The sequence below is a fragment of the Labrus bergylta genome, chromosome 24 (assembly GCF_963930695.1).
Source record: "Labrus bergylta chromosome 24, fLabBer1.1, whole genome shotgun sequence".
Lineage (NCBI taxonomy): Eukaryota > Metazoa > Chordata > Actinopteri > Labriformes > Labridae > Labrus > Labrus bergylta.
Window position 1 is genome coordinate 519023 of NC_089218.1, and position 22371 is coordinate 541393.

At 46.4% G+C, this 22371-nt stretch overlaps 1 protein-coding gene and 1 long non-coding RNA gene across 4 annotated transcripts in view; one reads left to right on the forward strand and one right to left on the reverse strand.

Moving 5' to 3' along the window:
- The window catches only part of LOC136178150 (uncharacterized), a 66579-nt gene extending 65646 nt beyond the window's left edge, over nucleotides 1-933 (forward strand). The window contains exon 3 of the long non-coding RNA XR_010665514.1: nucleotides 778-933. This is a non-coding gene — a long non-coding RNA (uncharacterized lncRNA). The remainder of the gene's footprint in view (nucleotides 1-777) is intronic.
- Nucleotides 339-22356, reverse strand: LOC109975551 (xanthine dehydrogenase/oxidase-like). Of its 3 annotated transcripts, XM_065951870.1 has the most exons (35): nucleotides 21945-22356; nucleotides 20565-20622; nucleotides 19613-19709; nucleotides 19145-19253; nucleotides 18868-18994; nucleotides 18696-18757; nucleotides 18483-18575; nucleotides 17873-17953; nucleotides 17343-17487; nucleotides 17170-17262; nucleotides 16928-17079; nucleotides 16249-16342; nucleotides 15482-15591; nucleotides 15140-15324; nucleotides 14901-15063; nucleotides 14734-14823; nucleotides 14402-14571; nucleotides 14183-14309; nucleotides 13984-14103; nucleotides 13758-13854; nucleotides 13559-13680; nucleotides 11550-11683; nucleotides 11385-11472; nucleotides 5068-5154; nucleotides 3965-4156; nucleotides 3740-3885; nucleotides 3477-3558; nucleotides 3006-3101; nucleotides 2340-2543; nucleotides 2199-2251; nucleotides 1733-1847; nucleotides 1487-1552; nucleotides 1190-1378; nucleotides 942-1109; nucleotides 339-725 (listed from the first exon to the last, which is right to left on the reverse strand). In XM_065951870.1, the coding sequence occupies exons 1-35, from the start codon at nucleotides 22062-22064 to the stop codon at nucleotides 675-677; spliced, it is 4086 nt and encodes a 1361-aa protein (XP_065807942.1). In that variant the 5' UTR covers nucleotides 22065-22356; the 3' UTR covers nucleotides 339-674. The 3 variants fall into 3 exon arrangements, with proteins under 3 accessions (XP_065807942.1, XP_065807943.1, XP_065807944.1); XM_065951871.1 differs by lacking the exon at nucleotides 5068-5154; XM_065951872.1 differs by lacking the exons at nucleotides 11385-11472; nucleotides 11550-11683.
- Nucleotides 22357-22371: the final 15 nt, after the last annotated feature.

A 22371-nucleotide genomic window follows, 5' to 3' on the forward strand; every position in this document is an offset into this window, starting at 1 on the left:
GGAAGAAATCGGTCTGAGAATATAAAACAACACACACATGTATTGTTTCATGTGTGTAACGTGTGTGTGTGTGTGTGTGTGTGTGTGTGCAGCAGAGCAGCTCTCAGAGTGAATGAGCCATGCGGACGCCGCCGCCACACAAACATGTGAGCCTCATTCTTCACATTCTCACCTCACAATTAACACAGAGGTGATCGTCAGCGAGCCGACCTGCTGCGGCACGTCCCCATCAGCGCCCAAACACACCCCGACAAACCCCCTTTAAACTTTATTCTTTATTCATGGAGAATTCAGAAGACTTTCTTTGATGCTGACTGACTCAAACATGAAGCAACGAGTGAAAGTCCAGAGAGTTTTATTTCTTTTACACAGAAACAATCATTTTATAAACTAGGATTTTAAAAAGCAGGAAATCACCTTTCCATTCATTGATTCACATTTTGGGTTCATTAGTCCGAGTGTCTGAGTGGAGGAGAAGCTGCAGACGACTCAAACTGGATTTTAAAATATTTTTTACAGCGTAAAATGAAATCATGTTTCATTCCCTGAATGATGCATAACAAAGACATATGAAGAATTATCTGAGAGATTGAAGGATATAATAAAACTTTTACTGAGATCCAGCAGAGATAAAAAGGTCTCTTTATAAACGATGACTCAGCTGTGATGACGTCTCAGACCTGAACGGACCAGGGCGTGAAGGAACCGGGCTCTGCAGGCGGACACTGCAACAGAAACACCACACACAGTGTTCACCACTTCTCCGTTTAAATAAAGGTTATTCAAACTGTTTAAATAAAGGTCATTCAAACTGTAGAAAATGTTTGAGCATCTTTTCTTTAAGCTTTGAGAGAAACACTGACGGAGAATTATGTGATGCAGACGTGACCTTCAAAGAATGAAGCCATGATGACTTCAGACCTAACTGAACGATTTCATACCAGTTTGGTGAATCTGTCACTGCAGGCGTTGCGGATCCTCTCGGCGGAGGCGGGGCTATCCAACCTGAAGGGCCCACTCATTCCTGACTCCGCCCGGGAAGCGCTGATGGCGTCTTTGATGGCGTAGAAAACGGACGCCGCCAGAAAGAGAGGAGGCTCGCCAACAGCCTGAGAGGATGACAAATCATAACATGAACTCCTCTTTGTTTAATCTGAGCAGTTTGTCAAAATGTTCGCAGAGTTTTCACCTTGGAGGCGAACACGGCCTTCTGGTTCGGAGCGTCTCGCAGCAGCGACACGGTCAGCTGGGCGGGAATGTCGCCAAACGCAGGAATCTTATAGGAACCGGGACCCCGCGTGAGGAGGACCCCCTGGGGGGAGTAATGAAGCTCCTCCAGAGTGAAGAGACCCAGACCCTGCATGAAGGCCCCCTCCACCTGAGAACACAAAGTAAGACCTGATGGGGGCGCTGCAGGGGGGCTCACAGGGTATTTAATTATTATGTTTAAGGGTTTTTGATGGACTCTGAGGGAGGGCGCCCTCACCTGCCCGATGTCTATCGCCGGGTTCAGACTGTTACCGACGTCCATCACGATGGTCGTACTCAGGTTCTACAACACAAACACAAATAAACATGAACACAGGAAACAGATTTGAATACGTTAAGATACAAGAAGGTATCATCGATATAGAGGAGAATAATACAGACATTCTGAGGTTATTTAAGAATATAATAAACAACAGTGGGCCTCAAACTGTTCTCTGTGGGACACCACCAACATTTGATTTACCTTGTGAGCTCCGGTCAGACAGTCGATCTCCACCTCTGAACAGGCCACGCCGTAGCTGAAGTAGTTAAACGCTCGGCCCGAGTTGGTTTCAAAGTCGTAGCCGATATCTGGAGTCCTGATCAGAAACAGGAAACACTTAAAGGAGATCTGTTCTGTTGATCCATATTTAAAAAGAAAATAGCTCTTTCAAGGACACGCCCACCCATAGCTCACTCATATTTCCCTGTGACTGCAAAGAGAGCTGGCCAATCAGAGGAGAGTGTGCACGTGGGGAGGCGGGCCTTAAAGAGACAGTAGCTGAAATGAAGCGTTTCAGGCCGAGGCTGAAATGAGGGATTTTACTGACGCCAGTATCAGATACATAGGGAGGTTTTCGACAGTTGTCCCAGTTATCCTCACTTTCACCATCATTAATGGTGAAGGTGAATATAATAGATCTCCTTATCAGCTCTCTCTGTGAACTCACTTGTAAAAGCCGTTTGTACTCAGGTTGACTCTGTCGAAATACGCTGCCCTCACCTGAAACACACAGAGACGTGCTGAGTCACACCTTTCACCTTCATTTTAAATACAAGAAGACAGATGTTTAAGATCTTCTCTTGCTCACCCAGTCCTCCCATGATCCTTTGGGGTTCTTGGTCTTGTATGGTTGCAGACGTTGGTTGAGAGTCTCGCAGGCGTTCTGCACGGCGCCTCCGTTGAGGTCTGAGGAGACGGAGGCGGCGGTGGAGCTGGTGTTAGGGACTGTGTTGGTGCTGGTCTCTGAGATGTGGATCTTTGAACAGGGGATACCCAGGACCCTGCTCGCTACCTGAGAGACACACACACACACACACACACACACACACACACACACACACACACACACACACACACACACACACACACACACACACACACACACACACACACACACACACACACACACACACACACACACACACACACACACACACACACACACACACACACACACACACACACACACACACACACACACACACACACACACACACACACACACACACACACACACACACACACACACACACACACACACACACACACACACACACACACACACACACACACACACACACACACACACACACACACACACACACACACACACACACACACACACACACACACACACACACAGATTAACCTGACCATTCAAATCCATGTCTCAGCATTCACCTCCAGTTCTTCTAGTGGCCACTAGATGGTGCTAAGTGTGCTTGTATTGTGTAGTATTTAAAGGCTGAGGTACCTGGACCATCTTGGTGTGCAGACCCTGTCCCATCTCCGTCCCCCCGTGAGTCAGCAGCACCGAGCCGTCAGTGTAGATATGAACCAGAGCTCCAGCCTGCACACAAACACAAACCGAGAATATTGACATGTTTTGAAACGCGGTCTTAAAACTAATTTATTCAGTCTGCCTTTTAGAAAGTGCTTTATATAAATTCAAATCTTAACATTATTGTTTTGTCTTTTTTATCCTACTACAATTATAAATATTCTTCTCCTATGTATTCATTTTAATATCTTATTGCTTTTATGTGTCGTATTTTATTTTTTCATTTTCATATATATTTCTTTAATTCTTGTTGGTGTGCATTAGTCTCTCAATGACTTTATAAACTACTTTTTCTGCACTCTTGTAAAACACTTTGAACTGCAATTTAATTTGTCTGAAAGGTGCTTTATAAATAAGTTTGATTGATCCATCGTTTGATCCGACCTGGTTAAGGAAGACGGCGGCGAAGCTGATTCCAAACTTGGTGGGGACGATGGCGAGGCCTCGTTTGGTCCACCGGTTCTGACTGAAAAAACAAAAACACAAGAAGAAGAGGATTTCAGGCCGTGTGTTGCATGTGTTCATTCATGTTTTTACCTTTTATGGAACTCAACATGTTCTCATTTGTCAGTTTGAACTCTTTGGATCATAAATATGAACATCTGGATGTTTTCAAACCGCTCTTCTCTTTACTCGTCTGTTTGTACCTGTTGTAAACGTCGACAGCGGCTCGTCGTTCCTGGTATCCAGAGCGGGTCAGGCACTCGTCCCAGCAGCGGTCCAGAGTGATCTGATCCAGGACCTGGTTGTACGGCGTCGACTCTCCTTCCACATACAGGTTCAGGCGCCGCACCTGTAGGGGAGCGATCTCTGATTGGACACTGCTGGTTCACCTGTTCATTATGTCTGTTTGTACTCGTTCACCTGCGTACCTGCTCGGCCGGCCGGCCCAGACTCTGAGCTACGTCCGTCATCCAGCTCTCAGCGACCATCATGCCCTGCGGCCCCCCGAAGCCCCTAAACGCCGTGTTGGACGGGAGGTTGGTGCGGCACAGGAAGCCCCGCCCACGCACGTTCGCCACGCTGTACGAGTTCTCCATGTGGAACAGAGCATGCTGCATGACCTTGACAGGGGAGCACAGTTTCATCATCATCACCATCACCATCATCATCATCATCATCATCATCACCACCATCACCATCATCATCATCATCACCATCATCATCATCATCACCATCATCATCATCACCATCACCATCATCACCATCACATCAACATCATCACCATCACCATCATCACCATCATCATCATCACCACCATCACCATCATCACCATCACCATCACCACCATCATCACCATCACCATCATCACCACCATCATCACCATCATCATCATCACCACCATCATCACATCACCACCATCATCATCACCATCATCATCACCATCATCATCATCATCACCATCATCACCATCATCACCATCACCATCATCACCATCATCACCATCATCATCATCATCACCATCATCATCATCACCATCATCACCATCACCATCATCATCATCACCATCATCACCATCATCATCACCATCATCACCATCATCATCACCATCATCATCATCATCACCATCATCATCATCATCATCATCATCATCATCACCATCACCATCACCATCATCACCATCACCATCATCACCATCACCATCATCATCATCACCATCACCATCATCATCATCACCATCATCACCATCATCATCATCATCACCATCACTATCATCACCACCATCACATCACCATCATCATCACCATCACCATCATCATCACCATCATCATCACCATCACCACCATCATCATCATCATCATCATCATCACCATCATCATCATCACCATCACATCACCATCATCACCATCATCATCATCATCATCATCATCATCACCATCACCATCACCACCATCACCACCATCATCATCACCATCATCATCATCACCATCATCGAAGAGACGAAGGAAACTCTGATCAAAGTAGAAACACTCACTGACACAGAGAGGTCCATCGAGTTTCCAACATTACTGTAGTACGACACGTCAAGAGACACGACCTTCCCACTGTTCAGAAATCCAACCTGAGAGGAGGAAGAGGAGGAGGAGGAAGAGAGGAGAGGAGAGGAGAGGAGAGGAGAGGAGGAGGAGAGGAGGAAGAGAGGAGAGGAGAGGAGAGGAGAGGAGAGGAGAGGAGAGGAGAGGAGAGGAGGAAGAGAGGTTTGGTTTTCAAAATACCTTTTATTTTACCACTACCAGGAGAAAATTATAACACTGTCACATCATCACTCAGATCAAGAGAAGGAAATAAATAAATTAAAAAAAAATTAAAAAAAACAAGTGCAACAAAAATCACAACATCAACAAAAACAACATTTACTGCATCAAAAATGAATAATCAGCTCTCCATCCCCACCCACAGAGCACAAAGCTTCTTCCACAGCCCATACACTATTAAAGTCTTGCACATTGTCCATCATTTGATAATAGGCAAATTCTACCTTTAGTCTGGCCTTCAAAAGTCCCTCCAGAACCAGCACCGGTTCCACACAGCCAGTACCCTGAGCTCGGTTCTTGCGTGTAAGCCAAATGGCCAACTTAGCCGAGCCAGATAAAAAGTTCATCAGTGTATGTACAGTCTTTTTCTTTGCAGAATACTTTGGCCCAAAAACAAACACTGCATAAGAGAAATCCTCCCCGAGAGCTTCAAACAAGCTTTTCATAAGGACAAACAAGAGTGAGAGCCTGGGACACTCAACAAACAGATGAGACAAAGTTTCAGTTAGTGAACAAAACAAACACTCCTCTCCCACCCCTGGATCAATGTGCGCTCTGTATCTGTTCGTGGCTATAACCCCATGCACAACTCTCCACTGGAGATCTGCTGTTCTCTTCTCAACAGGCAGCTTGTACAGGGACCGCCAGCTGCCTTTCGGGGAAACCTCCGGGCCAAAAAACTCGATCCACCTCAACTCTTTCACTCCCGACAGACCACGAAGATGTAGGACCTTAACACAGGACTGATAGAGTGCCTTTTTCCCTGCATCCTGGAACTTTCCCAGAACAGGAGTACTAAAGGACAGCAGTCCACCTCCTCTTTCCTGCCACTCCCCGACATCTGGGGTAACAGACAAAGATGGGAAGCTGTATTCGCCCTCTTCACTCCACTGCTCACACAGATTCTCAATGTTTAGAAATGTCACAAGTTTTACTGGAAGTGCAGCAAAGACTTCCTCCACCACTCTTTCAACCACCCGGCTGGAGGTGATATTGGTCCTTTCTTTGAGGGCGTCCAGGGTCAGTCTTACCAGGTGACCCAGTTTTGTGCAGCCTGCCTCTCTGAAACTGGCCCGGAGACTGGCTGACTGCAAAGTTGGAGTCCTTATGAAATCATTAAAAAATAACGGTTCCTCAAAGATCCACATTCCCGGACTCTCAGTTTTTTCCCTTTTGAATGTGTACATTTTCCATGCCTGCATTACAGACATATAAAAGGATGTTAATCCAGTGAGATCCACCTTTTAACAGAAAGAGCTGCTTAGTGTACCCCAGCCGTCCAGCTCTCCTCAGCAGCAGTCGAGCGATGTCCATCCAGCTGGGACCACAAGTGAAAAGGAGTCTCTGTGCAGTCTGGAGTCTGAATGAGGCAATTTTTGACTGAATGTCTATAAGTCCATGTCCCCCTTCAGCCACCGGCAGGTAGAGGACTGCCGCCTGGACCCAGTGTTTGCCTGACCAGAAGAAGTCCAGGATGGCCCTTTGAATGTCCTCCACCAGCCCTCTTGGAGGTGTCAAAGCCACAAGTCTGTGCCAGAGAGTCGAGGCAACCAAGTTATTGACCACCAGAACTCTTCCCCTATACGACAACTGGGGTAGCAACCATTTCCATTTAGACAACCGAGCGCACACTTTCTCCCTAACTCCCTCCCAGTTTTTACTTTTAAAGCCCTCGGTACCCAAATAAACCCCCAACACCTTCAACCCCTCCCTCCCCCACTCAAGTCCACCAGGCAGACTGGGCACTGCCTGGTCCCTCCACTCTCCCACCAATAAGGCACCACTTTTTTCCCAGTTCACCCGTGCAGCTGTTGCCCTTTCATACAGGGACAGGGTGTCCCGCAGACACCGAACGTCCCCCTGATTGGAGATGAAGATGTTTACATCATCAGCATAGGCAGAAATTGTAGGGGGACATTCAATGCTACAGGCCGCGGGCAAAGAAAGCCCGCTGAGCCGGCCCCTCAACCTGCACAGCAAGGGCTCAATAGCCAAGCTGTACAGCTGGCCGGAGATGGGACAGCCTTGTCTGATCCCTCGCCGTACAGGGATTGGCCGACTCAACCCCGCCCCCATCTTCACCAAACACTGTGCATCCTGATACAACAACCCAACTAATGACACAAAACCATCCCCAAAACCAAAAGACCTCAGTGCAGAAAACAAATACGAGTGATCCACCCTGTCAAACGCCTTCTCTTGATCCAGAGACACAATGCCAACATTTAGATTATAGATTTTACACACATCAATGACATCTCTGATAAGAAAAACATTATCCATGATTGTCCGGTCTGGAACACAGTAACTCTGGTCTTTATGGACCACACTTCCCAGAACGTCCTTTAGTCTGTTCGATAAAGCTCTGGAGAGGATCTTGTAGTCCGCACAAATTAAAGCAACCGGCCTCCAGTTTTTTAACAATGCCAGGTCACCTTTCTTGGGGAGCAAGGAAAGAACTGCTTTCTTACAAGAACCAGGAAGAGACCCGGTCCTGCAACACTCCATTAAAACACTATGCAGGTCAGACCCAAGGATATTCCAGAACCTCTTAAAAAAGTCTGTGGACAACCCATCTATTCCAGGTGCTCTTCCTGTTGCCATCTGAGTGACAGCAGCGGTGAGCTCCTCCAGAGACAGCTCCCCTTCCAGAAGAGACCTCTCCTCCACACTGAGCTGAGGGAGACCCTCCAGGAGCTCCCTGCGACACTCCTGGCTGCAACTCTCTGCTCCAAACAGATCCTCATAGAACTGCATGGCATGACTGCTCATTTCCTTTGGATCAGCTGTTATTCGACCTCCTGGCAGTTTCAGACAAGTCAGCAGCTTTTTTTGAGCCACAGATCTCTCAAGATTGAAAAAGAAAGACGTTGGGGCATCCATGTCTTTGAGTTGAAGGAAACGACTCCGCACAAGAGCTCCCTTCACCCTCTCCTGCAGGAAAGAGCTCAACTCCATACGTTTCTCCTTCAGCAGGGTACCAGTGGTGGGATCCACACTCCCATTTAACCCCTCCTCAAGGTTCTTAATGTTGTCCTCAAGATTTTTAATGACTGTTTTTAATCTAGCAGAAGAGTGTGACGTGTACTGCTGACAAAAAACACGAATCTGAGCTTTACCAACCTCCCACCAAAGCTTCAAAGAATCAAACTCAACTTTTCTTAATTGCCACTGATCCCAAAAACACCCAAAGTTTTTACAGAAAACATTGTCCAGTAGAAGCTTGTTATTAAAATGCCAGAAGGACTTAGCCCTTTCACCTGGTGAAATAATCAGCTCCACACTAACAAAATGGTGATCAGTGAAGCCGACAGGCAGAATATTACAATGAATTAATCTGGGGTTGAGAGTTCTGGAGATGTAAACCCTGTCCAGTCTAGCTGCACACACCCTGTTACTGTTAACCCTGACCCATGTATACTGTCTGGATTGTGGATGTTTCACTCTAAATGTGTCCAACAAATCCAGGTGAGAGATGACAGTGTTTAAAGTCTGGGATGAATGTGGATGTGGCTCCTCTCCTATTCTATCCACGGTGAAATCAAGTGTGCAGTTAAAATCACCACCAAGAATGATCTGATCCTGATTATAGATCAGTAACTCCTTTTGGAGGCGGGTATAGAAAGCTACCCTTTCAGCTCCATTATTTGGAGCATAAATATTAGTGAAGCAGAAAACAGTGTCCTCTATTTCTGCTCTTACAATTAAAAGCCTTCCCTTTACAATTTCAGCACAAGAGACGATCTTTACATTTGCAGATGCTCTAAACAAAATGGCTACTCCTGCACTAAAGTTGGTGCCATGGCTAAGGTAGTTAGAGCCCTCCCACCATAAACCCCAATCTGTCTCATCTGATGGTGTGGTATGAGTCTCTTGTAAAAACAAGATATCAATGTTTTTCTGAGTTGAGATCTCAGAGATAAGGCCCCTTTTCTGTCTGTCTCTCCCACCATTAATGTTAAGAGATCCTATCTTAAGACTCCTCATAGAAAGATCAGAGAGAAAAAACAGACAAGTAGACACAAACAGGGAACAGTAGAAGAAGAAAAACACCTTGTGATGCATGATCATTTCTTTGTCTTCTTCACACTCTTACGTCCAGCTTTCCTCAGTGCGGTGATGTGCTTTTTAAGACGGAAACGTTTTTTCGCGTCCAGGAGGTCAAACCCAACCTGTCTTTTCAGTATGCTGACTGACTTTATGAACTTTTCAGTATCACTAAAGTAGTCACTTATTTTTACTGATTTGTTGTACGTTTCATCCATAAATTGATTGATTGACTCTAAAGAATAAAGACCAGAGCCACTATTTGGCAAATCAGCAATGGATGCATTGTCTGACTCATAATCTTCATCCATGTCCTCTCCTTCACATGATGCCTGGCTACAACACACTGTCTTACCTTCCTTCAATGAAACATCTACAACTGCAGAACTTGTGGAATCTTCAGTTTTATCATTATCTACAGTCTGTGATTTTTCTGTAGCCTGAGAGCTGGTCGAAGCCACTTCTACCTCAGCCACGGCCTCAGCACAAGGAGCAGGCGCGGACGCGGCCTCCGCCCCGGGCACGGACGCGGACGCGGCCCCCGCCCCGGGCACGGACGCGGACGCGCCCCCCCGCCCCGGACGCGGACGCGGCCCCCGCCCCGGGCACGGACGCGGACGCGGCCCCCGCCCCGGGCACGGACGCGGCCCCCGCCACATGCGCCATACTAACAGAGCTGCCCGCGTCAGCGGCAGTACTAGCCGCCTCCTGCTGTCTGTGCGGACACGCAAAACGTTTGTGTCCCACATCACCACACTCAAAACACTTCAGTTGTCCCGAGCTCGCATACACCATATAAGAAGCGTCACCGTGTTTCACTCTAAAGGAAACCTCCAGAGTCTGTGTGGGCGAATCCAAAAACATGAACACCTGACGCCGCAAAGATTGAACATGTTTCAGTTTGGGATCTTTACACCCTAGACTCACAGTTTTGAAACCACTCGCAAACTTCCCAAACCTGCGGAGTTCGTTCTCTAACAAGTCGTTAGAAATAAACGGCGGAACACCGGATACGGTGATCCGCGTAGAGGGAACCGACAACGGGGAAACCTGCACAAACAAATCCCTAATGAACACACCACTCTCAATCAGCTGATACACAAGAGGCTCACTCTTCAGAAAAACAACCACAGCCTTGTTCATTCGGGATGCATACAAAAGTTTATCATGGCCTACCTGTTCACCTGCAGCTAACAGAACCTCCTCCACGGTGACAGTACCGTTCGGAGGGACTATGAGGTGGCGTCTCAGCAGACGTCATTCCTCCCTCCAACCCCTCCAACGATCTGTCTTACACAGCCAACAACACTCAATACAAATATGAAAACAATCTGACCTGATCATGCACTTTGAAAACAGTAGAAAGGATAGCAAACAATTCAATCTCCGCGCCACTCGCAACACCACCACCGTCACTCACACTCACACTCACCGGAAACCGGAAACGGAAACGGAGAGGAGAGGAGAGGAGAGGAGAGGAGGAGGAGGAAGAGAGGAGAGGAGAGGAGAGGAGAGGAGAGGAGAGGAGAGGAGGAGGAGGAAGAGAGGAGAGGAGAGGAGGAAGAGAGGAGAGGAGGAAGAGAGGAGAGGAGAGGAGAGGAGAGGAGAGGAGAGGAGGAGGAGGAGGAGGAAGAGAGGAGAGGAGAGGAGAGGAGAGGAGAGGAGAGGAGAGGAGAGGAGAGGAGGAAGAGAGGAGAGGAGGAGAGGAGAGGAGAGGAGAGGAGGAAGAGGAGGAGGAGGAGGAGGAGGAGTAGTGAACAAAAGAGGAGGAGGAGGAGGAGGAGTAGTGAACAAAAGAGGAGGAGGAGGAGGAAGAGGAGGAGGAGGAGGAGGAGTGAACAAAAGAGGAGGAGGAGGAGGAGGAGGAGGAGGAGTAGTGAACAAAAGAGGAGATGATAAAGCCCTTCTACTTCTGTTCTGAATGCAGAATCAGAGGAAATCCTTTCTGTCTGTCTTTACTCTCCTCGTCCAGCAGGGGGAGTTGTCTCACCTTGTATTTTCCATAGAAGGGGTGTCTCCCTCCTGTGATCATCATGTCCTCGTCTCTGTCCAACATGCACCTCACAGGTCTCTTCAGCCTGAACAGCGACAACAGGACGGTTACTTATTTCACTTTCATTTAAGATTTCTATTTAAAGATGGCCGCCCGACCTACTTGTTTGCTGCCACGGCGACAACAGTCGACAAAATGGTGGTCCGGCTCTCCTTCCCCCCGAAACCCCCGCCCATCCTCTTCACCCGGACCACCACCCTGTTAGCAGGGACGCCCAACGCCTTCGCCACCAGGGACTGTCACACACACACACACACACACACACACACACACACACACACACACACACACACACACACACACACACACACACACACACACACACACACACACACACACACACACACACACACACACACACACACACACACACACACACACACACACACACACACACACACACACACACACACACACACACACACACACACACACACACACACACACACACACACACACACACACACACACACACACACACACACACACACACACACACACACACACACACACACACACACACACACACACACACACACACAGTTTGTTACCTGTACTCTGTTATCTGTAGTTTGTTACCTGTACTCTGTTACCTGTACTCTGTTACCTGTAGTTTGTTACCTGTACCCTGTTACCTGTAGTTTGTTACCTGTGGTTTGCTACCTGTAGTTTGTTACCTGTGGTTTGCTACCTGTACTCTGTTACCTGTAGTTTGTTACCTGTACCCTGTTACCTGTGGTTTGCTACCTGTACTCTGTTACCTGTAGTTTGTTACCTGTACTCTGTTACCTGTAGTTTGTTACCTGTATTTTGCTACCTGTACTCTGTTACCTGTAGTTTGTTACCTGTAGTTTGCTACCTGTACTCTGTTACCTGTAGTTTGCTACCTGTACTCTGTTACCTGTACTCTGTTACCTGCAGTTTGCTACCTGTACTCTCTTACCTGTAGTTTGTTACCTGTACTCTGTTACCTGTAGTTTGCTACCTGTAGTTTGCTACCTGTACTCTGTTACCTGTAGTTTGTTACCTGTACTCTGTTACCTGTAGTTTGTTACCTGTACCCTGTTACCTGTAGTTTGTTACCTGTGGTTTGCTACCTGTACTCTGTTACCTGTAGTTTGTTACCTGTAGTCTGTTACCTGTACTCTGTTACCTGTACTGTTACCTGTACTCTGTTACCTGTAGTTTGTTACCTGTACTCTGTTACTTGTAGTTTGTTAACTGTAGTTTGCTACCTGTACTCTGTTACCTGTAGTCTGTTACCTGTACTCTGTTACCTGTAGTTTGTTAACTGTAGTTTGCTACCTGTACTCTGTTACCTGTAGTTTGCTACCTGTACTCTGTTACCTGTAGTTTGTTACCTGTACTCTGTTACCTGTAGTTTGTTACCTATACTCTGTTACCTGTAGTCTGTTACCTGCAGTTTGCTACCTGTACTCTGTTACCTGTAGTTTGCTACCTGTACTCTGTTACCTGTACTCTGTTACCTGTACTGTTACCTGTAGTTTGTTACCTGTAGTCTGTTACCTGTACTCTGTTACCTGTACTCTCTTACCTGTAGTTTGTTACCTGTACTCTGTTATCTGTAGTTTGTTACCTGTACTCTGTTACCTGTACCCTGTTACCTGTAGTTTGTTACCTGTAGTTTGTTACCTGTACTCTGTTACTTGTACTGTTACCTGTAGTTTGTTACCTGTAGTCTGTTACCTGTAGTTTGTTACCTGTAGTTTGTTACCTGTACTCTGTTACCGGTAGTTTGTTACCTGTAGTCTGTTACCTGTACTCTGTTACCTGTAGTTTGTTACCTGTACCCTGTTACCTGTAGTTTGTTACCTGTAGTCCTGTAGTTTGTTACCTGTAGTTTGTTATCTGTACCCTGTTACCTGTAGTTTGTTACCTGTAGTCCTGTAGTTTCTTACCTGTAGTTTGTTACCTGTACCCTGTTACCTGTAGTTTGTTACCTGTAGTCCTGTAGTTTGTTACCTGTAGTTTGTTACCTGTACCCTGTTACCTGTAGTTTGTTACCTGTAGTCCTGTAGTTTGTTACCTGTAGTTTGTTCTCTGTACCCTGTTACCTGTAGTTTGTTACCTGTAGTCCTGTAGTTTGTTACCTGTGTTTTGGAGGCAGACTGAGTAGACACAAAGAGCTCCATCTCTCCTTCTTCTCGGGGAACAGCCAGCGTGACGTTTGTCTCCAGGTAGAAATGTTCCTGACCTCCGATGTGTATCTCACCTGTCAAATGAACCAATAACCAATCAATGATGAGATCCATCAGTATCACCTGGAATAATGAAGCAGCCACAGCCTACCCTCCAGGATGTGGTCGGCCTGTTTAAACCCCGCCTCCAGGTCTCCCTTCTGTATGGTTCTGATTGGCTGATAGAAGGACTTGGCAGCGATGGCTTCCTGTCAATCAGACAAACAAAATCTGTTTTCTTTAATATTCTTACTACTTTTGCAGGAAGCTATGCTAACTGCAGCTAATATGTGAGCTGGAACATGGACACAGGTGTGCCCAGGTGTTGCTGGTCTCACCTGGATGGTGATGATTGGCTGCAGCTCTTCGTACTGAACTCTCACAGCTTTGGCTGCTCTCTGAGCGTGGAGCTGTGTGTCGGCCACCACGGCGCCGATGATGTGACCCACACAGGTCACCTGCAGAGAGGAGGGAAAAGTCAAACACCTGGATCTGACAGAGCCCCATGATTGGTTGATAAGTCAAACATAAACACACCTGGCGGTGGGCCAGGACAGTCTCGTCATACGCGATTGGCCCGGTGGCGTTGCAGCCGGGGATGTCATCAGCAAACAGACAGGTGACCACGCCGGGCATCTTCTCTGCTGCAGAGGCGTCTACGGAGCTGAGACACACACCTGGTCAGACAGGCAGCAGCAGCTGTGTGTGTGTGTGTGTGTGTGTTGTAAAGGTGTGTTGTACAGGTGTGTTTCTTACAGGATGTTAGCGTGTGCCTTTGAGCTGGTTATGAGCGCCAAGTAAAGCTCGTTCTCATACAGCGGCACATCGTCGCAGTAAACCGCCTCGCCCGTCGCCTGCTTCAGAGCTGACAGATGCATCATGGGACGCCCCACTGAGTCATCCTGGCTCCGCCCCTCAGGTACAGCCTGAAGGTGACAGGACAGGTACGGTGGGATGTTTTCAGCTTCTCCTCACATTGAGGTTTTTCATCATTTTAGGGGTTAGGGGTTTTGTTGAATATTATTAATTGGACTTTAATTGGTTTGTTTTAACAGTTATTTATGTAACCATGACAACCAGACACTTACCTGGTACACCTGAACACTGGACGGAGACTCTGGATGATAAATCTCTGCAGCGCTCATACAGTCTGAGGAGACGTCGTCCACAGTCACACCCTGAGAATAAAAACATGGAGAATTAAAAGAACAGTTTGTAAACAACGATATGAAAAACAACCTGAGTGTTCACTCACCTGTAGGCGGAGCTTCTGCAGCACCGTCAGGTAGAACTTGTAGAAGAGGCTGAGGGTCAAAGTTCTCCGGTACGTCACCATGCCGCCAGGTGCAGAGGGGTCAAGGGTCATCTCCTTGGCCAATAGGGAACAGGCCTCCTGCAGAAGCTCCTCCCCCCAGTGCCTGGATGACATCATACAGAGTTACTGTATCTTTCCTCAGGCTTTTATTTTGAAATTTATTTGAAATCTGTTTTTACCGTCCCAGAAGCCCGTTCGCCGTTTTCTTGGCCAGCACCGTGGTTGCCGCCATTCCGCCGTAGCTCAGCCTCAAGTCCTCAACAACGTCAGTCCCAGGGGTGAAAGTGACGCTCATCGCCGCGGCGACGATGCTGATGTCATCCTCACGACGAGGGGACTGTTTGAAGGCGGAGACTAACTGAAACTGAAGACGGAGAAACAGGAAAACACAAACGTCAGTCTGAACGTTGATGGATGTATGTCTCTCTCTGTTGTTGCTAGGTGACAGGCAGTGGTTGCTAGGTGACAGGCAGTGGTTGCTAGGTGACAGACAGTGGTTTCCAGGGTGACGCTGTATCTACCTTCTTACTGTAGGGGATCTCTATGGACAGCAGGATCTCCTGCGGTCGCAGAACCGTCTTCCTGTAACCTGTGAAGAAACCGTCGTCCATCTGAACCACACGGATGCCATCTGAGGGTCGGAGGTCAAAGGTTAAAGGTCAGCACCAAGGTCATGAGGTCATATTTGTGTACTTGTTTTGCTCACAAACAACAGTAAAAAAATGTCAGAAATCAACAATAATCTTCACTTCGTGGTGTTGCCTTCATGTGCTGTAGGATATTTTGGAACTAGTCAAGTTAAATGGACAAAAATGTTAAAGTCTTAATCTAGCACTCTGAACATAAACTTTATTCAACACAAGCTGAGATATAAACTTCTTTATTGATTGTTCACAGGAAGTGACCCAGCAGTCTGCTGATCATCAGGACTTTGGACTTTAGGGCACCTGAACGCCTCCTGGCCATCATGGAGCAAGTGAACACACCATGATGAGGAGTTCTCAAATGCTGTTTTCTGCGAAGCACCATTTAGTGTTGTAACTTTCAAAATAAAGTGCACACTGAAGAGACGTTCAATTTAAAACTAAAATGAAGAAGTGGTCGGAGTAAAGACGTGAAAATGAAACTGACCCCGAGTGTGTGTGTGTGTGTGTGTGTGTGTGTGTGTGTGTGTGTGTTCAGCTTATCAACAAACTCTGACCTCAATAAAAACTTATTCCTGGAATAACCCAAGGTAAATAACTTTATTTGTGTGTGTGTGTGTGTGTGTGTGTGTGTGTGTGTGTACCTTTGTCCATCAGTGTGAGTCTGCAGCCTGCTGCCATAAAAACAGGGTTGAGGTCTGAGATGGGGCTGGCTGTCATGATGTTTCCTCCAACAGCCTGAAAACAATAAAACAACAGAATTGTTTGAGACCTTGATGATTTTATGAGCCTTAATGTCCTTTAATGACGTGTGGAAACATGTTTAGTGTTTGATTGAGTTTAATCCACAGTCAGAGCTGAACCAGACAGCTGTAGTCTCTGTTTAACTCTGGGCACTGTGATCTCCCTGGCACCTTGAACTACTCACTGGCTCTGTGTATGTCCTGGAAAAAGCTCAGTCCTCAAACTTTCTTGAACTCCGATAGATGTTCTGCAACTTTCCAGTGTCCCTGAACTACACACTTTCTCTGCAAACTGTGATCTAGAGTCTAGAGTATTACCATGTTCCTGAACTCATCACTGGTTGAGTACTGGTTCACTTAAAGTTTACTCTGCTTTACAGGGTCCTTGAACTACACACGCTTTAATTTACAAAAAACAAGTAAACTACCCAGCAGCTCTGTATGTTCCCTCAGAGATCTTTACTCTAATCTGGGAAAACCCTGATCTCCTACACTCTTTGAACTCCCCACAGTGTTTGTTAAATATCTTGAGTGGCTGTTACTGCCTCGCTCAGTCAATAATGAACTTTGTGCTACTCACCGCTACGTTTCGTATCTGCAGTCCAGCGAACCAGCGCAGCTGTTCGAGGACGGCGAGGAAGACTTCTGTCTGATGAGGAGGAAGAGTTTCTACTGCCTTCTTAAGCACCGCCCCCATGTGGCTGAGTGTGCACGCTGCACCAAAAACTACACCTGAAGAGAAACAAATACAAGAAAGAGCCTGAAACTTAATATTTAACATATAGAGTCATATTTTAACCTTTTATATCAAGTAGTACTCACCGTCCGCTGTGTGTGACACGTTGTTCAGTTCAGGGATGAACGCTGGAGCCAAGATGACCGGGTACACCATGTTCTTAAACTTCACCTCAATACCTAAAAACAAACAAACACAGTAACCAAGTGACAGAATGAATGAACCAATGAATGAATGTGTTGGTGAGGGGCTTACTGACCCACTTCAGTGTTGCCCACCACCACTCTGGCGTCTGGATGTTCCCACTTCAGACGCAGAAACTCGTCCAGACTGTCAGGCTGCAGCCACGATGCCCGGTCGCCACGGAAACAAAGCAAGCCTGACCTCTGATCTTTAGAGAGCGACTGGACGAGAGGAAGGAGAGAAAATAAGAAGATAACAACTATCACTGGATTAGATCAGAAAACCTGATGATTCGACGGATAGCTCCAGAGTTTTTTCTGGGTTCTAAGCAGATTTATGGACTTAAAGTTGATCTCACTGTTGAATGTAGTTTGTAATAAGAAAGAGGAGGTCACTCTGTATCTAATGATGTCTGTTTCATGTATGCATGTTCAGTATTGATGGAGTTTTCATCTAAAGTCTGAAAAAAAGCCTCCATATTCGGCTGTACGCTGATGATGTCCTGATTTATATCAGAGATGAACATTTTGAAATAAGCAAATTTTGACCTTCAGATCTCATTTAGGCCATGTGACCATGGCTGTGTGATTGTGTTTATCTGTTCACCATGAGCTCAGGGGGGAAGATGACCTCCTGTGTTGGATCAAACGGAGTGAAGTCTGCTGGATTAAAAAGAGACGTTGCTTCCTGCAAAAAACAAAAACAAAGTTTACAGTCAAAAGCATTTAAGATTCTGGCACTGGAATTACTCCCCGGTAAACAAATTATTTATATTATTATATGCTGGTCAAATGTCTTTCTCAAACTGCAACACAGCCATCGACCAGTTGGCGGGGCTGTAGCCATAGACTGGTTGTAGCTCTGGTTAATGGTCATGAGCAGTTTGTCAGTGTTTGGATCTGTAGAATGGAAGTTATATGTCACTGAGTCAGGTTAAACTAACCAATGAGTGACCACATTCAGCTCAGACACGAGGACGTTAACCTGCAGGGAGGTCTGAAGGCTGGAGGTGCTAACACTGCTAACATTAGCCACACTCAACTAATCCAATTACATCATGCAAACACTCAAACAGCCTTAAATAAATTGTGAAATGTGACTGTTTTCTGAGAGTTTTGGAACCTTCAGACTCTTCAATAAGTTTGTATTTATATTTCCGTTGAACTGCAGAGGAACATCCTTACTTTGAAATCAGTCCACACACAGTCAGACTTACATCGCTGTCTTCCTTTGAGCTTTTCTCAGCTGCGTTCCCATTGGTCATACAGCAGCCGTTCTCCCGTCCCCGGCCGCCGCAGCAGCCGCCGTCCTGGAGGAAGAACAGAGCAGGTTACTGTGGACATTCAGACAATGTCATACTTTGATGTTTAATTCATGAACCGCTGAATAAATCCACATTAACAGGTGTAAGATAACGTGTGTTTCTCACCACAGTGAACGTCTTGTATCCCTCCAGGATAGGTCTGTATCCAGTGCAACGACAAAGATTACCTGGAGAAATGACCAAATGTTATTCTGTATGATCCTTTTCTGTCACATATGAGAGGTCAATCATCACTTTCAGTCCCATCACCAAATGTATGATCTATCTGTGTCAGTACCGTGGAAGGCCTCCTCCACGTCGGCCATCTTTGGTTTGGGGTTGTTCCTCAGCAGAGCGTACATGGACATGACGATCCCCGGGGTACAGAAACCACATTGAGAGCCATGAGCCATCGCGATCCGCTCCTGAACAACACAAAGAGTTACACCTGAAGAAGAACTACCTACAACCTGTCCACATGTCTACGTCAGGTGTTGTCTTTCTCCCTCTAGTGGACAAACATATATTAAAGCTTTGTGTGAAAACACTTTAGTTGAGGTTAGTTTGTGTTTTACCTGAACAGGATGTAATTCTCTCGCCACGCTGCCGATGCCCTCCACAGTCGTCACGGCAACCAGGTGCAGTGAGCAGAGGGGGGCGAGACAGGCGTTCACGGCGTAATGACTCGACGGGAGTTAAAGACTTTTAGACCGCTCACAGAAAGTTCATCAGAGGAGAGCACACACACACACACACACACACACACACACACACACACACACACACACACACACACACACACACACACACACACACACACACACACACACACACACACACACACACACACACACACACACACACACACACACACACACACACACACACACACACACACACACACACACACACACACACACACACACACACACACACACACACACACACACACACACACACACACACACACACACACACACACACACACACACACACACACACACACACACACACACACACACACACACACGCTTTGAGGATACAGCAGCTGCTGAGTGTGTGTTTGGTATCTGGACAACATGACGGTGCACGCTCCACAGCCGCCCTCCGCACAGCCCAGCTTAGTTCCTGTTAAACCCACTGAACACACACACACACACACACACACACACACACACACACAGTACATGTGTGAAGTCACGGGATCACTGACAGCGATCTTCATCTTCACGCTTTCTGTAAAACACTCGACCAGCTGCTCTGACCTTTCATGCTACATCTGGTTTCCACTCAGCCAATCAGAGGGCAGCATTTCATTTGTTTTAATAATTTAGTCTGAATATATAAAAGTTCTAGAGGAGCCTGGAAAGGTCAACGTTCCTTAATACCTTAGTAAAAGTCCTTGATTTGGACCCTGGACCTCGTTCAACCTGGACTGTCAGTGTTGTTTTGGACTTTGATCAGCTGACCTCTCCGTCGCTCTTCCGGCGGCGGCTTTATGAGAACGCCAACAAACTGAACGCTCGTTTAAGAAACGCCAGCTTTAACCACAGAGGAGATTTCTTTACTGCTGACTGAGCAGAAAAATCTCTCTGATGTCTGATTCTGTCCTCTGTCCTGTCTCAATTCTGCTTCCAGTGTTGTGACACAAGTGTGTGTGTGTGTGTGTGTGTGTGTGTGTGTGTGTGTGTGTGTCTGTGTGTGTGTGTGTCTGTCTGTCTGTGTGTGTGTGTCTGTCTGTGTGTGTGTCTGTGTGTGTGTGTGTGTGTGTGTGTGTTTGTGTGTGTGTGTGTGTCTGTGTGTGTGTGTGTCTGTCTGTCTGTGTGTGTGTGTCTGTCTGTGTGTGTCTGTCTGTGTGTGTGTCTGTCTGTCTGTGTGTGTGTGTCTGTCTGTGTGTGTCTGTGTGTGTCTGTGTGTGTGTGTGTGTGTGTGTGTGTGTGTGTGTGTGTGTGTGTGTGTGTGTGTGTGTGTGTCTGTCTGTCTGTGTGTGCATACATTTCCTCCTCAGGTACGTCAGCAGGGTCATCTCAGGATCTGCATTTCTCTCCACAATCTGAAACACACATTAAAAAAATATAAAAGTTCGTTACACACACACACACACACACACACACACACACACACACACACACACACACACACACACACACACACTTGTGTCACAACACTGGAAGTAGAATTGAGACAGAATCCACATTTTGTTCCGCATTCTCACTTTTGGATCATCACATGTGAAGTTCTTCACGCGCCCTGACTGTTCATGATGTCTGATTATTCCACACATTCCTCTCTCACTGCACCAGAGCTGTGTGTTTACACATCAGTTTAGTTATTATTATTATTATTATTATTAACTAGAAATTGCATTTACCTGCGGAAAATGCGTGTGAATGCTGACGGCTGAAATGTTTTGCAAAACACTGCTGAATGAAGAAGAATCAGCAGAAGATGATGAAGAAAAAGTAGAAGTAGAAGATTAAGAGTAAAAGTAGAGAAGAAACACAGAGACTAAAAATACACAGCTGAGACTAACGAGCCACAGGTGAGGACAATCACACAGAGGCAGACAATGAGAAAAAAGGGGAAAACGTCTCCCTATTGGGTGCTCATTTCAAGGGCTTAAATTAAGAGTTGGTGGCTAAACGATGATTTTGTGAGCAAGAGGACAAATGGCCGAACGCGTCGATGTGATTTTCATGTCTGGGGTCCAAGAAATGTGGAAACCACAGCGAATTGAAAAGTTAGTCCCAAGAGGTGTGGTCAGTGAAGTCAGGCCTAAGTTTAACATTAGCCCAGATGGAGATTTCTCGGGACCACCTGCCGCTTTGAAGCTCACGGTGGAAAAAGCTTTTCTCCAATTGTCCTGAAAACTCAATATGTCAGAGAGGACAAGTTTTCCTACATTTTGAGGGTAAATTTATGTGTGTGGGGTGAAGATTGTGGTCAGGAGAGCAATTTGTTCGGGAGATTTTGAAACTATTTCAGAACTCTGTCACACTCTAGTGATGATGTCACTCACTCTAAAATGTGAGAAAAGTTCAAAACTTCACCCAACAGTTGGAAGTACAGTTTGAAAAGTATAAAAGGTAGCAAGACAAGTGAAAGTAATATGAATAGAGGACAAGTGTGTGAACATTTTAAAGCAAAAATGGAGTCTCTAGGCAGAACACAGCCAGAGTTATGAGGCTGAGAAAAAAGTGTAAAAACGTGAAAAAGTTGAAAATTTTCTTCCAGCATTCACACTAATAAAACAGGAGACTCAGATGAATGTAATCACTCATGATGAGCTGAGGTGATTGAAACAGAAGCTGAAAGCAGTGCAGAGTCTGTAACTCACTGATACGTCATTTAAACAGAATATTAAATATCTTTTACCTTCTTCCCGTTAACGAACAAGATGAGTTGGTCAGACCCAGATCCGGACCCAGATCCGGACCCAGATCCGGACCTGGGGCGGGTCTCGCCTTCGGCTTTGGTCCCATCCGTGCCCCCCATGTCTTCGGTCCTCTGTGTCCTCTGAACGGTGCCGGTCCCTAATGACCCGGACTCTGCGCAGAGAGGTGTGTCCTTCAGGGACCCGTAGAGACAAACTGCTCCTCCTCCCGTGAAAACCCTCAGCTCAAACCGCCTCACCTGAGCCGAATGTAAAGGTGCGTTCAGGTGCTCCCAAATCACCCACAGGTTTCCTCGGTCACGCGCTATTATTCGATAAAATCATCATTCATTTAAACTCCGTTTATTTTCTAACCGAGTCTGGAACAGCGTGTTCTTCTCCTCTTTCCCTGTAGAATGTAAGTGTTGT

Coding starts and splice junctions, on each gene's coding strand:
- LOC109975551 (XM_065951870.1), bottom strand. CDS start 22,064: ATGGGGGGCACGGATGGGACCAAAGCCGAAGGCGAGACCCGCCCCAGG. Junction 5,155..11,384: donor CCTTCTATGGAAAATACAAG/GTGAGACAACTC, acceptor TCCTCCTCTCAG/GTTGGATTTCTGAACAGTGG. Junction 4,157..5,067: donor CGATGGACCTCTCTGTGTCA/GTGAGTGTTTCT, acceptor TCCCCTGTCAAG/GTCATGCAGCATGCTCTGTT.